Source organism: Orycteropus afer, unplaced genomic scaffold (assembly GCF_000298275.1).
Source record: "Orycteropus afer afer isolate SDZICR_OR568_19922 unplaced genomic scaffold, OryAfe1.0 scaffold00009, whole genome shotgun sequence".
In the NCBI taxonomy this organism is placed as follows: Eukaryota; Metazoa; Chordata; class Mammalia; order Tubulidentata; family Orycteropodidae; genus Orycteropus; species Orycteropus afer.
This window is the reverse complement of record NW_006921596.1, coordinates 19,440,497-19,453,725: the sequence shown is the minus strand read 5'-3', so window position 1 is coordinate 19,453,725 and position 13,229 is coordinate 19,440,497. Positions and strand designations below refer to the sequence as shown.

Below are 13,229 nucleotides of genomic sequence, written 5' to 3'. Positions count from 1 at the left end.
CTGTAAATCTTTATAGAAGCAGACTGCCTCTTCTTTCTCCAGCAGAGCAGCTGGTGGGTTCAAACCGCTGATCTTTTGGTTAGCAACCGAGCTCTTAACTGCTGTGCCACCAGGGCTCCTTAATCAAATAATAGGGACTATAGTAGAGGAAGGAGCCTGGAGGTGTAGTGGTTAAAGCATTCGAGTGCTAACCAGAAGGTTGGTGGTTTGAACCTCTCAGCTGCTCTGTGGGAGAAAGATGAGGCAGTCTGCTTCCATAGAGATTTGTTGTTGTTGTTGTTGTTATGTGCTGTCGAGTCAGACCGACTCATCCTTGGAAACCTTATGGGACAGTTCTACTATGTCCTATAAATAGGATTCTATGAGTGGGAATCCACTCAGTGGCAACGAATTTATAATAGATGGAGACACTTGGTCAGAATCTTGAGAGATTTCATTCTCACTGAGTCTTGCAGTTGGATGCCCGCTGCTGCCTGGAGGACAGGTAGGACACAGGGATGGCAACTCCGAAAAGAAGGCCCCCCTCATTGAAAAGTCTCCGAGGCTCTTATCGGAAATGTCTCACTCTCCAGACAGCGCTCCACGAGAGTGACACTATCCTCTGCTGAGCCTTCACTTGGCCATCTCAGAAAATAAAACACACCAGCCCACCTCCAGCAGGGGAGAGAGGCTGTGAGCAGCCTCATCTGGCAGTCAGAATAATATATGAGGACCAAGCTCTTAGCTCGGCCTCTGGGCAAGCTTCTAGACCTTTAGCCCATGGCCCTGATGGCAGCGGGAGACGGATCTCGGCTGGAGCTGCACGACCCCCTCCTTGCTCCTCCAGAGCCAGCCTCTGCCAACGGGAAGCGGCAGAGTGCCTACCCTGCTCCGTTTATCTGCGGAACCATCGCCCTGCTCCGGCTGGCTTCTGAGCGTCTTTCTTCTTCTTCCGCGCCCTGGAGGGGGAATAGTGCTGCCGACTCAGGAATAAAATGCCGCCTCTGTTTGGGAGACAAAGAACAGAGTGGCTCCTCCGGGTCAGCTGTCTTTCTTGGCCAGCGGGTTCCCTGGCCTCCCCCACGCCCCATGAGGAGGGCCAGGATGTCTGGGGCTAGGCTGGGAGACTCCGCCTGCCTCCGGAGCTGCTGCACTCTGAACCATGTGTTCACTTAAAAAATCCCAAACAGTTTACCTGCTCTGGAAGACGTTAATCTGCTGGTGGCGTGGGGATGGGGGCTTGCTGTGGCTGCCTATGTGTGTATAGTAGGGAGGGTGAGGACATGTATGTGAAAGTATGTATGGGAATGTGTGACAGTGCATGTGTGCGTGCTATCTAGAGGGAGAGCACACACAAAAGCCATGAGGTGTGGACTCCAGCCTTCCCTTGGTGCCCCCATGTGTGCAGCGTAGAACGCCTGCACAGGCTTTCCGAGGCTGTAACCTTTCTGATTAGATCGCCAGGCTTGCTTCCTAGGTGCCTCTGGGCGGGTTCCAGCTGCCAGCCTTCCAACTAGTAGCTGAGCACTTAACCATTTACACTACCCAAGGACTCCTGAAATGTAGGGGTTAAAAGAGTGTGCAAACCAGCGTGAGAAAGAACGTGTGTGAGCATGTGAATGTATGTGTGTACTAACTAGTGTGTGAGAACATCCGAAGGAAATCATGTGAGTGCACATGAGATAATGCTGAGCTTGTAACAGTGCGAGTCCATGTGTACGACCGTGTTACAGCGTGTGCATGCACTAATAGAGTGTCAGAGCATGTGTGGAAGTGTGAAGAAAACATGTGCACCAGTTGGGGCAAAGCATATGAGCCAATGTGAACGTGTGCATGAAAGTTTTGTACTAGGGCTTGAGGATGTGTGTATTAGAATGTAAGTGTATGTGGAAGTGTGTAAAAGCAGACGTATGTTAACTAGTGTGTGAACGTGTGTGAGAACTGTGACTGTGTTCTTGTGCGTATTAACTACAGTGTTAGAGAGTGGAAGTGTGTGTAGTAGTTTGAGAGAATGTGTGAAAATGTGTGAAAGGCTCTGTGTGAGAACGTCTGAACTCGTGTGAAGGTATGTGTGCACCAGTGGGTGAACACGCACGTGTGCATCAGCGTGTGCAGGGAGCAGAAAGCAAGAGAGACCAAGTGGGCAAGTCTGGGTGGACCGCCGGAGACCCCGAGGTAGGGAGCCCCGGAGGTGGGGAACCCCGCGTGTGAGGGCGCGTGCGCGCGCACCCGGCCGGCGCGTGGGCGTCAGCGCGCGCGAGCGCGCCGCCGCCCCCCACAAGGGTCGGAGCGGGTTGCCATGGGAACGCGCCGCGGCCCGAGTTAATCATTTCCTGTGGAAAGTGTGCGGGAGGGGCGGGAGCCTGGCGGAGCAGGGCGGGCCGAGGAGGAGGCGGCGGCGGCGTGGAGCTGCCTCCAGCCGGCGGGCCGGGCCGGGCCGAGCCCCCGGCGTTGAGGCGACGCGGGGAGCCTGCCTCGGCGAGGCCGGTGAGTGCGGGGCTCGGGCGGGCTGTGGGCGGGCTGGGCGCTTGTGCTCCACCCGGCCTACTGTAGGGGGCGCCGTGCCCAGCCCGGCCCTGACCGCGGGACCCCCGTGTCTGGGCCCGCTGGGGTTGCGGGGAGGGCCCAGCGTCGGGAACCCAGCCCTGCGCGGGCCCTCGCCGCCCTTGGCGCGGTCCAGTCGAGCACCATCTGAGCTGGGCACTGGAGCGGGACGTCCCCTGGGATCCGAGCAGCCTTGGGACCCCCGTTTCGTTTTCATTGGCCAGGGCGAGCGCGGCCCCTACCCCTGGGGCCAGATGTTATTCAGCGCCGCCCCTTCCCCTTGAAATGGGTTTTGAGCCCTCCCACCTTGTCTCATGGGCAGTTCGCTTTCCAGCTGGCAGCCGGGGGTGGGGTGGGCCAGCCCCTAGTGCAGGAAGGAGGGCCTCGGCTGGTGCCCTCCTGGGCAGTGGGGAATCCGGCTATTGCCAGCTGCAGCTTGGAGGTGCCAGCAGGGAGGACAAGCCCCGAAGCCATTCCCTTTAGCCCGTCATCTTGAGTGAGAGCCGATGCCATCAGGCCTGCTCCTGGGAGACTGTAATTTCTCAAGTGGCCCTTGCCCCCACCATGAGCACATCTGTCTCAAGGCTGAGGCCCTCCGCGACCCTGGCCTTCCTGCTGCCTGAGGCTGGGTGAGCACCGTCCTTGCCCGGGCTGTTTTCCCCATGCCCTTGATAAAGTAGCCGTCTCCTTGGCCAGCAGAGTCATTGGCCAGGAATGCAGCCTGAGAGTGGGGCCCTGGATTTGCAGTGATCGGACTTGAGGGACGCAGGATGACAAATTCTGCTGTCTTCAGGGCACAGTGGAGCAGAGAATTTGAAAACCCTGGAAAACTCAGGTTCATGGCTCTGCAGGGGAGGTCTCAGCCCCTATACAACTCCCCTGGCCTTCTGCTTGCCCTCCCATGGAGACTATGCCCTCCCCAGCAGCAGTGCCTGGGCACTTGCAAAATCTGCCCCTCACTCATTGCGGTGTCCCTGGTCTAGGGAAAGGAGAGAGCCCTTGACCCTGCAGCTGTGCCACCTGGCCTAAACCCAGGAAGAGGTGTCCTCTTCCTCCAGCTGTCTCCTCTGTACTCACCCGCCACTGGAGGGAGGTCACTGAAAAAGAAAATTTTGAGCCCCTTGTATCATATGCCAATATTGTTCTGAGCACTTTATACATTGTTTAACTTTACACCAACCTTAGAAGGTGGAGTTCTTCCCATTATACAGATGGGAAAATTGAGGCACAGAAAGACAAAGTAATTCTCCCAAGGTCACACAGCTAATAAGTGACAGAGCCAGATTCTGAACCGGCTTTTGATCGTAACCACTCCTCCAGGTGATCCCCGCCCCCACATCCTTGGCTGGTAGAGGCCCCGGATGCCAGATGGGTTATGTAATGGAATGCCCATGCAAGTGAGGGGTGAGAGGGTGCCTCTCTCTGGGCCCAGAACCATGGTCTTATTTGAGACTCTTTGATACTCTCAACCTCCCATGCTCTTCCGGCTGCTAAATTCAGCTGCTTTTTCCTCTTTGGGATGCTGTACACACCCTTCCTCTTTCTTCCTGACATCTTCCTGGCTGCCTTCCTGACTTCCCTTCCTGAAAGCCACAGAAATACTGTCTGCTTCTCTGCCCCTCAGCCCTAACTGCTTCCCTTAAACATCTCCCTGTACCATGAAGTCGACCGGCAGTGCCCTGCACCACCCACCTCACCTTTCAGCAGGAGCCGTCTCTTTCCCTCCTTGCCCATTGGGCAGCTGGTCCACAGGGCTGGTTGTTTGCCCAGCTCTGTGCCAGGCAGTCTGGAGAAGGGACGTTTGGCTGTTCCCCCTGGTTTCTTCCCCTGCGCCCTGGCCGGTCTTGGTTTCCTTAGTGGAGCCAGCCCACATACTTGGATTTGCTCTGCTCTGCCCTGTGGCCCACACTCCTGCCCCTTCCTGGTGATTCTGCACCAAGGAGCTGCCTCCTCCAGGTTGTCGTCTCCTCACTGGGGGACCCCTTCTACCAGGGGTCAGCTATGCAGACATCAGACACCAGGTCTTCATGCCCCCCCACCGCCCTTGCTTCCCTCATTCCTGTCCCTCTGTCTCCCCAACATGGTCCAGTCTCCCCTGTTCTAAAAACACATCCTCTCCATTCGTCCTGTCCTTCCCCTGCTAGCCAGACTTCCCCAGACAGGGCAGTAGCTGCTTCCTCTAGCTGCCATCCCACTTCTGAGTCTTCTCAAATCTGCCCTCTGCCCTGCTTAAGGAGCCCCAGGGGCTCTCTGCCTGTCTCAGTTTCCTTCCAGTCTGATTCCGTGTGGCCTGGTGCGCTGGGAACCTGTGACCGTCCTTCCCTTCCCGTTCTCTCTCTGGTCAGTTCCAAGGACTCTGTCCTCACCTGTACTTCTGCCGTCTCCAGCCAGCCTTTTCTGGCTTTCATGCCCTTCCCACCCAGAAGTGAGCTCTGTCCGCTCCTGGTGGCCTCTTCTCTTGCACACCTTTTGTACTGCTGGTGGCAGTGGGGACCCTCGTTAGCCTCCCAGCTTTGAACTCTGCACAGTTTGAGCGCAAGCCTTTGCATGCCCTCCTTTGGGCATTCACTCAACAAGCCACCACAGAGCGCTTCCTCAGTGTGGATGCAGCTCCAAGTGTGGGGGGCTGCAAAAATGAATGGGCCGTGGTTCTACCCTCAGGGAACCCTAGTCTCTCAGGGAAGGTAGACACCATTCAAACAGGTGTCTTTACTGCTTGGTAGGAAGCAGTGGTGGTTTAATAGATGATAATTTTTCTCACCTTCCATTCAGGAGACCAGTTTGGTTCCCAACCAATACATCTTAATCCCAGCCATTACCCATTGTCACTGGAGGCTTGCATGTTGTTCTGATACTTAATAGGTTTCAGCGGAGCTTCCAGACTAATACAGACTAGGAAGAAAGGCTAGTGGACTACTTCTGAAAATCTCCCAGTGGAAACCCTGTGGATCACAGCGGTCCCATCTACGACTGATCACGAGGATGGCAGGATGGGACGTTTCACTCCATTGTACGGGGAGTCTCTTAAGGAGAGGCATAAGTCTCTTGTGGGAGACAGCTAATGACAACAACAATACACTTCTTGATAGAGAGTGGTCAGTGCAGTGAGGGGTGGGGAAAGTGGGCCACGGCCTAGGTGGCTCCACTAAAAAGTCCCTGGGGGGCCATCTGTAAATGACATTTCTGCTTGATGGGAGCGTGGGACTATAGCCTGGGTGCCTTCATGCCCTTGAGGCTGCTCCGCACACAGTAGGTGCTCAATAAAGACCTGTGCAGTGAATACGTGAACTCTGTTCCGTTCTTTTGCTCATAGTTTGTAGGGATCTGTGGGCTCTCCTTCTCCAAGCAGTCACCCTCAGTGCATCCCCCATTTTCCCACATCTGGTGGGTACCTCCAGCCTCACCTCTATCACCTGCTCAGAGTGTGAAAGTTTGTCCAAGTGTTCGTCTCCCATCTGACCAGGAGCTCTGAGGTCAGGTTTTGTCTGATCAAAGAGGACCCCTGGTATGTAGTAGGCACTTGACAAATGATTCAGTGAAGAGTGAATGAATCCTTGAAGCCCAGAACCTAGCAAGTGTCTGCCACATGGACACAGTGAAGTCTGGTTGAATGCCCCAACAAGCTGACTTTAAGAGAATTTGATACATACACACCTCGTTTAGTAACTGGGCAGATGGGACTGTCTGCGACCACTGCCTGAGCCCCTGTTCAGTGCTGTGTTGCTATTCAGAGCATTAGCTCCTTGGACGGCAGAGGAGCTTGAAGCATAGGGGTTACTTACTCCCGCTAAATGCAGTCAGAAAATGAGATTGCTTTTAGGGAAATGGATTAGATTTTGGAAGATTCCGTTGACTGACTTTTGCTTCATGAAACGTGCCAGGCTCGGGGTGGCAGAGCTGAAACGGGGAGTCTCCACGGTGGGCTGCAGACATCTGTGATGGGCTCCTTCCCTCTTCAGTACGTTCCTGCTCATGACAAAACAGCCAGAAAACCAGACCTTTGCAGCAGAGTTGATTGAGACTTGCGGCAACTCCGTGTTACAGCTCAGTAGGCCTGTGCTCCATGGGTCTCTCAATGGCTGGTTTTTCAGAAGTAGGCCACCAGGCCTTTCTTCCAAGGTGCCTCTGGGTGGACACGAGCTGCCATCCTTTCGGAGCCAGACACCTAACCATCGCGCCACCCAGAGACCCCTACTCAGTAACAAACAGCCCTGAAGTGGTGGCAGGCCCTGTCTCGTCCTCCAAGCGGGGGGTCCTTGGGGCACATTGGTGTTTTGGTTGCTGCTCTCGGTAACAGGTCACCCTACCAGGTGGCCTGCCTCCATCCCAAGGTGCCATTCGGCAGTCATCACACACGTCTCCCCGTTCTCTCCACAGGGCGCCCAGCACCCCGAGGAGGCTGCTGAGCCTCGGGCCATGGTCCCATCTCGCAGGACGTGGAACCTGGGAGCCACGCCCTCGCTGCGGGGCCTGTGGAGAGTGGGCCGGGCCCAAGAGCCCCAGCCAGGGATGGCCCGCCCCGCCCCAGCCAGCCCGGCTGCCCGCCCTTTCCCACACACCGGCCCGGGGAGATTGAGAACTGGTGAGTCCGCATTTTTAAAATGCCTCTTTATTTCCCTTCCTTCCTCCAGATACCAGAGATGAGACTGAGGTTTCTCGGCCGGTTCCTAAACTCAGTCAGAGCTGTCAGGTAATTACAGGGTAACAGGCAGGCTGATCGCCCGGGCGTGGAGCAGAGTGTCAATCTCTGGGCGCTCCCTGGGGCGGGCGCCCCTGTCTGTAAGGGGAAGCCTTGGAAGCCGAGTTAAACTTTAACTCAGGGTGTAGAGCAGGGAAGAATCACCCCCAACTGCCACGCTATTTTGGACTGAGCCAGGCTGATGTAGACTGTTCCCCGCTGCCCTGGGCCAGAGAGCCTGAGAGCTCGTGGTCTCGCTCGGGCGTCTGCGCGGCTTGTAAACAAGGTAGGTGAAGTGGCCGCCACGGCGCCCTGCCCGGCACTGACACTTGATCCCGCTTGGGCTCGCCTCGTGGATGGCTGGATGGCGGGAGGAGCGGACTGAGGCCGCTTGGCAGCGTGGCCTGGCGGGGCTGCGGTGCTATGCACTCGGGCTTGGGGGCCAGCCAGGGCAACTTCCATGGCAGTTCTGACAGTAGGTGGATGTTGAAGGGGGGTCCCTGAGTCTGGGCTCCAGCCACCTCCCTGGGGGAGCTGTCCTGCCAGCTTGTCTTTCTAGGTCACGTCGCCCGGTGCCGCGAATGTCAAGGTGTGAGCCGCTCCTCCGATTCCGGGTGGGCGGGATTGCCAGGTTGGGGAGCTGGCTAGGACCCTTCTCTTGAGTTGGCTTGGAAGTGTGGGAGGAGAAAGGGATCTCCTGACACCTACAGGGAAGACAGTTGAGTAGACTTCCAGCCCGTGTGAGCTGGCGGTCCCTCCAGGCTGTCGGGTCCAGACCCCTTGATGTACAGAAGGGGACACTCCTCTCAAGGTCTCCCTCTCCTGCTACGTTTGAGCCATCGGCTCAACTGAGTGGGGTGCCTTCCAACACCTCTCTGCAGGGGGCTGTTCTGGGGTTTCTTGGGGCTGATGCTCCAGGACAGTGTGGCCCCTGGGATGACTTGGGGGCCTTGAGGATGGGGAACCTGAGCTTTGAGTCAGGCAGTCTCAGTCTGGAATGGGCTAGGGATGGTCCCCACCCCGAAGGTTGTCCTACGGATTACACATGTAATATGGACAATTTTTTCTTTTCTGGTAAACAAACAAAACAATCCAAAACCAAAATCATGCTCCCTTGGAAAACTTAAAAACCACAGAAAAGTATAAAGGAAAAAAAAAGGCCCCTAAAAATCTATCACTGAAAATTTTACATGATTCTTTGCAGTCTTTTCTGTCTATTCTTGTAGATCTGTTAAACAAGTATTAGGAGAAGCATATGACTTTTATCAATTTAAAATATTTTATCCATTTTAAAAAATTGAAGACAAGGGTCATGTGAGATCCTGTGTGTGAAGTGCCAAGCCTGGTGCCTGCCCCTGGGGAGGGGCTCGCCATTTTTCTGCCCCTGGGCCCCTCCCTTCCCACTGCTGCTTGTCAGCTCTGAGGGTCACAAATGGGATTTAAATACTTGGCTCTGTGTGACCCCGGCACATTATTACCCCTTCTGGGCTCCCAGTCCTTGCCTGGCAAACGGGAGGAGTGCCCCCACCTCTCAGGGTGGTCTGAGGAGCTGACAGCAGCCCTGAAGCTGCTCTGTGGGCGCTTCCTCTGAGCCAGGCCCTTGGTGAGCTCTTCATGCGTCTTACCATTCAGACCTCAGCTCAAAGCTGTGAGGGTGGTTCTTTATCTCCATTTAACTGATGAGGAAACTGAGGAGCAAGGACCGGGATGAGGCCTGGAAACCCTTGGCCCAGCGGCTTGTACTTAAGGTTATTATTACATCCCAGGGGGTGGCTGCCAAGCTTGTCTCTGAGAGGTGGACCCCCTCCGTCCCCTCTCCCGCTCCGCAGGCTGAGCTGGGGCTAGCTGGGCTGGGCCTGCAGTGGGGGAGGTAGGTGGAGTTGGGGGCCGGTGATGCCACAGTCAGCTCCCCCTCACACACAGCAATCTGGTGAAGGAGGCAGTGTGTCAGAGGCAATGGGGGGTGCCCTTCCGCTGGTCCTGAATATGTTTTGGAGACTGCAGGGACCCGGCTACCCAGAGTGGGCTGAATGAACGCAGGGGAGAAAGTGCCACCTAGAGGCGGCCTGGGAAATACAGCAGAGGTGGAGTGCCTCCTTGAAGCATTTGCTCAGGCAGTTGCTGTCAGCTCTCTCTGCTGCTCTCTCTGTTGTTAGGTGCCCTCAAGTCCATTCCGACTGACAGTGGCCCTGTGTGGCAGAGTAGAACTGCGCCACAGCAGGTCTTTCCCCCACAAAGCGACTGGGTTCGTTCAAACCAACAACTTTTTGGTTAGCAGCTGAGTACTTAACTGTTGCACCCCTAAACCGAAACCAAACCCACTGCCATCAGGTCGATTACAACTCATAGCAATCCTTGTTGGGTTTCCGAGCTGGTAAATCTTTACAGAAGTGGATTGCCCCATCGGCCTTCCACACAGTGGCTGGTGGGTTTGAACCGCCAACCTTCTGGTTAGCAGTCAAAAGCCTTAGGCACTGCGCCACTAGAGAGGGTACTAATGAGCAGGTGCCAGCTCCTAAACCACCATGGGGCATGAGGAGAGCCTTCCTGAAGGGAACCTTTAGGTAAGAAGGGAGCACAGCCACTGCTGGGCTGGGCTGGGGTGGGGGTGGGGGTGAAAGCTGAGCTCAGTTGCTGCCCTGGCCAGTGGTCCACGCTAGCAGTCCGGGTGTCTCACCTTACTCTCTGTCCTGGGACAGGGCGTGGAAAAGACACTGCAGCTGGCAGTGACGAGGACTCCAGTGCCCGAAGTGCCACTCGTCCTACCCTAGCTCAGTGCCGAGCCCTCAGCGTGGACTGGGCTGGCCCTCGGAGCCCCCGCAGGTTCTACCTGGCTGTGCAGGTAAGCCTTGGGGCCATGCGAAACATGCAGAGGTCGAGCCACGTGAGCCTTGCCCTCTGGGCTCCAGTCGCTGGGACCCCTACAGGCTTCTCCGGGGGAGAGGCACAGGGAGGGAGAACAGGGAGCTGCCTGGAGCCTCTTTGCCATGCTCCTCACGGTGCACCCACCCGGGAGCCTGCAAGGACGGAGCCGTTGCTGTATTGAGTTATGGCAGGGAAAGTCTCACCGGAGATGACAGGAGCTTTTCAGCCACGCCCTGGCTGAGGTGAAAGGGGCAAGAGTGGAATCGCTGTTGAGAAGGTGTTGGGGATACTGGCTGCGTTTGGAGTCTGTTTATTCCTACTCAGGCATGTGGTCCTGAGTCCATGAAGGAGTCGCTTGTTTCCCCTCATTTTAAGTGAGAAGCCAAAGCGTCACAGGGGACTTCACTGAAACTTGGGTGCTTCTCCATTGCCATAATCACAAAGTGACTTTAGAAGGACAAATATTAAATAAATGTGTGTAAAAACCAAAAACCAAACTCACTGCTGTCGAATCAGATCTGACTCATAGCAGCCCCTCCTTGGGTTTCCGAGGTGGTATCACTACAGAAGTAGATTGCCCCATCTTCCTTCTGAGGAGTGGCTGATGGGCTTGAACTGCCACCCTTCTGGTTAGCAGTCAAGTGCCTTAGGCACTATGCTACCAGAGCTCCTAAATGTGTATGTATATATGTAAATGTATATAATATATATCTCCTTTTTTATAAAGTATACATATACATAGAGTATTTGTAGAAACTATACATAATGATGATGATAGCTACTATTTATGGAATGCTTACTGGGCCTGTGGCTCTCCATGTGGGATTTATCTTCATAATCAGCCTCAAGATAGTTACTGTTGTTATCTGACAGTCATAGATGAGTCCATGGAGGCTCAGAGAGGTTAAGTAGCTGGCTTCTGGTCACACAGCAAGCTGGGATCAGAAGCACTAAACATGAGTAGCTTTATGACATGTGGTGTAAAGAATTAACACAGGCAGAGATGTGAAGCCTAGAGATGGAATGCGCCCTGTAGTCCAGTCTTTGAGGCATCCATTCCTAAGACTTGGGTGTTTTTTTGTTCAGACATTTTTCTTTCCGATAAACTCACTGTCTTCAAGTTGATTCCGACTCATAGCAACCCCCATTGGGTTTCCAAGGCTGTAAATCTTTATGGAAGCAGACTGCCTCATCTTTTTTTTCCATGGAGCAGCTGGTAGGCTCGAACCACTGACCTGTCTAATGTTTATGATTTATTTTTATATACTCTTCTGTGACTAGCTCTTTCTCTGGGTGGCAAATCTTGGTGATCCTTTTATGCCTGTCAGTATATAGAGACTGGCTTTAAGCAGTCGTGTACTGTATACTACTGCAGGGTTTACCGTGACTGGTCTAACTGCCCCTCTATTTGTATCGTTTATGATTGTGGTGAGCCCCCTTAAATATCTCTGCACTCAGGCAGCCACAGCTTTGAGTATTTGCAATTCGTTATATTCTAGGATAGTCTCTGGGTCAGAGGCACTGCACGTCTTCAGTTCAGTCATTCATTCAGCAGATATTCATGTCATGTGTACTTCGGGCCAGCTGCTGTGCAAGGTGCAGGGATACAGTGAAGAACAGCAATGGACCTTACAGTCTATAGGGGGCGCCAGAGAGTAAACAGATAATCATGAATGTGTAAGTGTGAACTGTAGCAGAGGAAGTGGCAGAGCGGAGGAGCCAGAATTATCTGGGTGGTGTTGCCAAGCCCCCCCAGAAAGCTTGGGCACTGTTTCCTCACACTCTCCTGACGTCCACATATGCAGATCCTGCCCTGTCTGGAAGCCACATTTGCACAAAGCGCTGAAGGGACATGTGCAGATGGAGGGGGCAGGGGTAGAGCTCTGGACGTGCACATGCCCTTTGAGCATGTTCCTTCTGGTGTCGCAAAAGCCTGGAGCCCTGGGTCATAGCCCCAGATCCTGCTCGGACAGGGGCCCAGAGCTGATGTTGCTTCAGGGCCCATTTTGTGGTTCGTTGTGTTTCTCAGCCCTTCTCGTGTGGCTTACCTGAAAACCAAACCAGGCAGTCCTCTTTTTCATCTGTCAGGTCAGCGAGAAAAGCAAGCCTGGGAGAGAATAGTTGAAGAAACTAGAGGATCTGTTGCGTGTTTTTTCTCCGACTGGGGCCAGTGGTAGTTAAAGTGGGAGGAGGCGGACGAGAACCCACAGTCTTGAGTTGGGTGGTGTTTCTTTTCTTGAGTTTTGATTATGGGGTGTTGGGCTGTGGTTGCAGTCAAGCTCCGGGGTCAGCAGATCTGCCGAGTCTCTGAGGCGCTCCCGCCCCCTCCCAGTTGAAATGCTCATGTCCTTCCGGACCCTGGCAAAGTACACTTCCATTTTCAGTGATTCAGGGGGCATGGCTGTGGGCCCAATGAGCATTGTGAACATTGTTTCCGAAGACAGTGAGGAGACCTACTAGGTTTGGTGAACTCCAGCTTCTCATCAAGTAGTTAAAATCCGAGAGCCTCCCTGCAGAGGCCCTGCAGAAATTCCCAGCCCCCTGGGGGCCTGTCTACCCTCCCTGTGTAGCTTGGCCAGCAGGCCAGAAATAGTGTAACCTTTGCTCTGGTCGGTAAACGGAAGCTTCCAGCTGCTGCTGTTGCTGCCGCCGCTGACAAGCCTGCTCGTGATGGTATGGCAGTTGGTTGAAGGGTTGGGACAAAATAAAGTCGGCAGGAATTTTCCTAAAGATGAGAGGTGTAGTGGATCCCCTCCCTCCTCCAGCGGAGTCGAACAGGGGGTCGAGAGAGCGAGGGGGCGGGTCGTGAGCCAGCGGGCCGCAGAGTTGCTGTCCTCTTTTCAATTCTCTTTACTGGCTTTTCCTGATTATAGAAGTACAGAAATGGAAGGTTACAGAAATAATGTAACGATGTTGTTGTAATTAGGTGCTGTTGGGTCAATTTCGACTCCTAGTGACCCATGTGACAGGGTAGAACTGACCCGTAGGGGTTTCTTGGCTATAATTTTTTTTTTTTTAATTGTGATTTGGGTGAAGATTTACAGAGCAAATTCACTTTCCATTCAGCTGTTCACATATACTTTGTCTCATGTCATTGACCACAGTTTACCACAATGCAACAGCTCCCCTCCCACTTCCTCCCCATAGTTACCTCTTCCCAGTG

At 54.3% G+C, this 13,229-nt stretch overlaps 1 protein-coding gene across 1 annotated transcript in view; it reads left to right on the top strand.

The window, feature by feature from the left end:
• Nucleotides 1-2,379: 2,379 nt before the first annotated feature.
• Nucleotides 2,380-13,229, top strand: part of KIFC3 (kinesin family member C3) — a 37,254-nt gene continuing 26,404 nt past the window's right edge. The window contains exons 1-3 of the mRNA XM_007948064.1: nt 2,380-2,466; nt 6,901-7,105; nt 9,901-10,043. Coding sequence (XP_007946255.1) covers nt 6,940-7,105; nt 9,901-10,043 — 309 coding nt within the window. The 5' untranslated portion in view covers nt 2,380-2,466; nt 6,901-6,939. The remainder of the gene's footprint in view (nt 2,467-6,900; nt 7,106-9,900; nt 10,044-13,229) is intronic.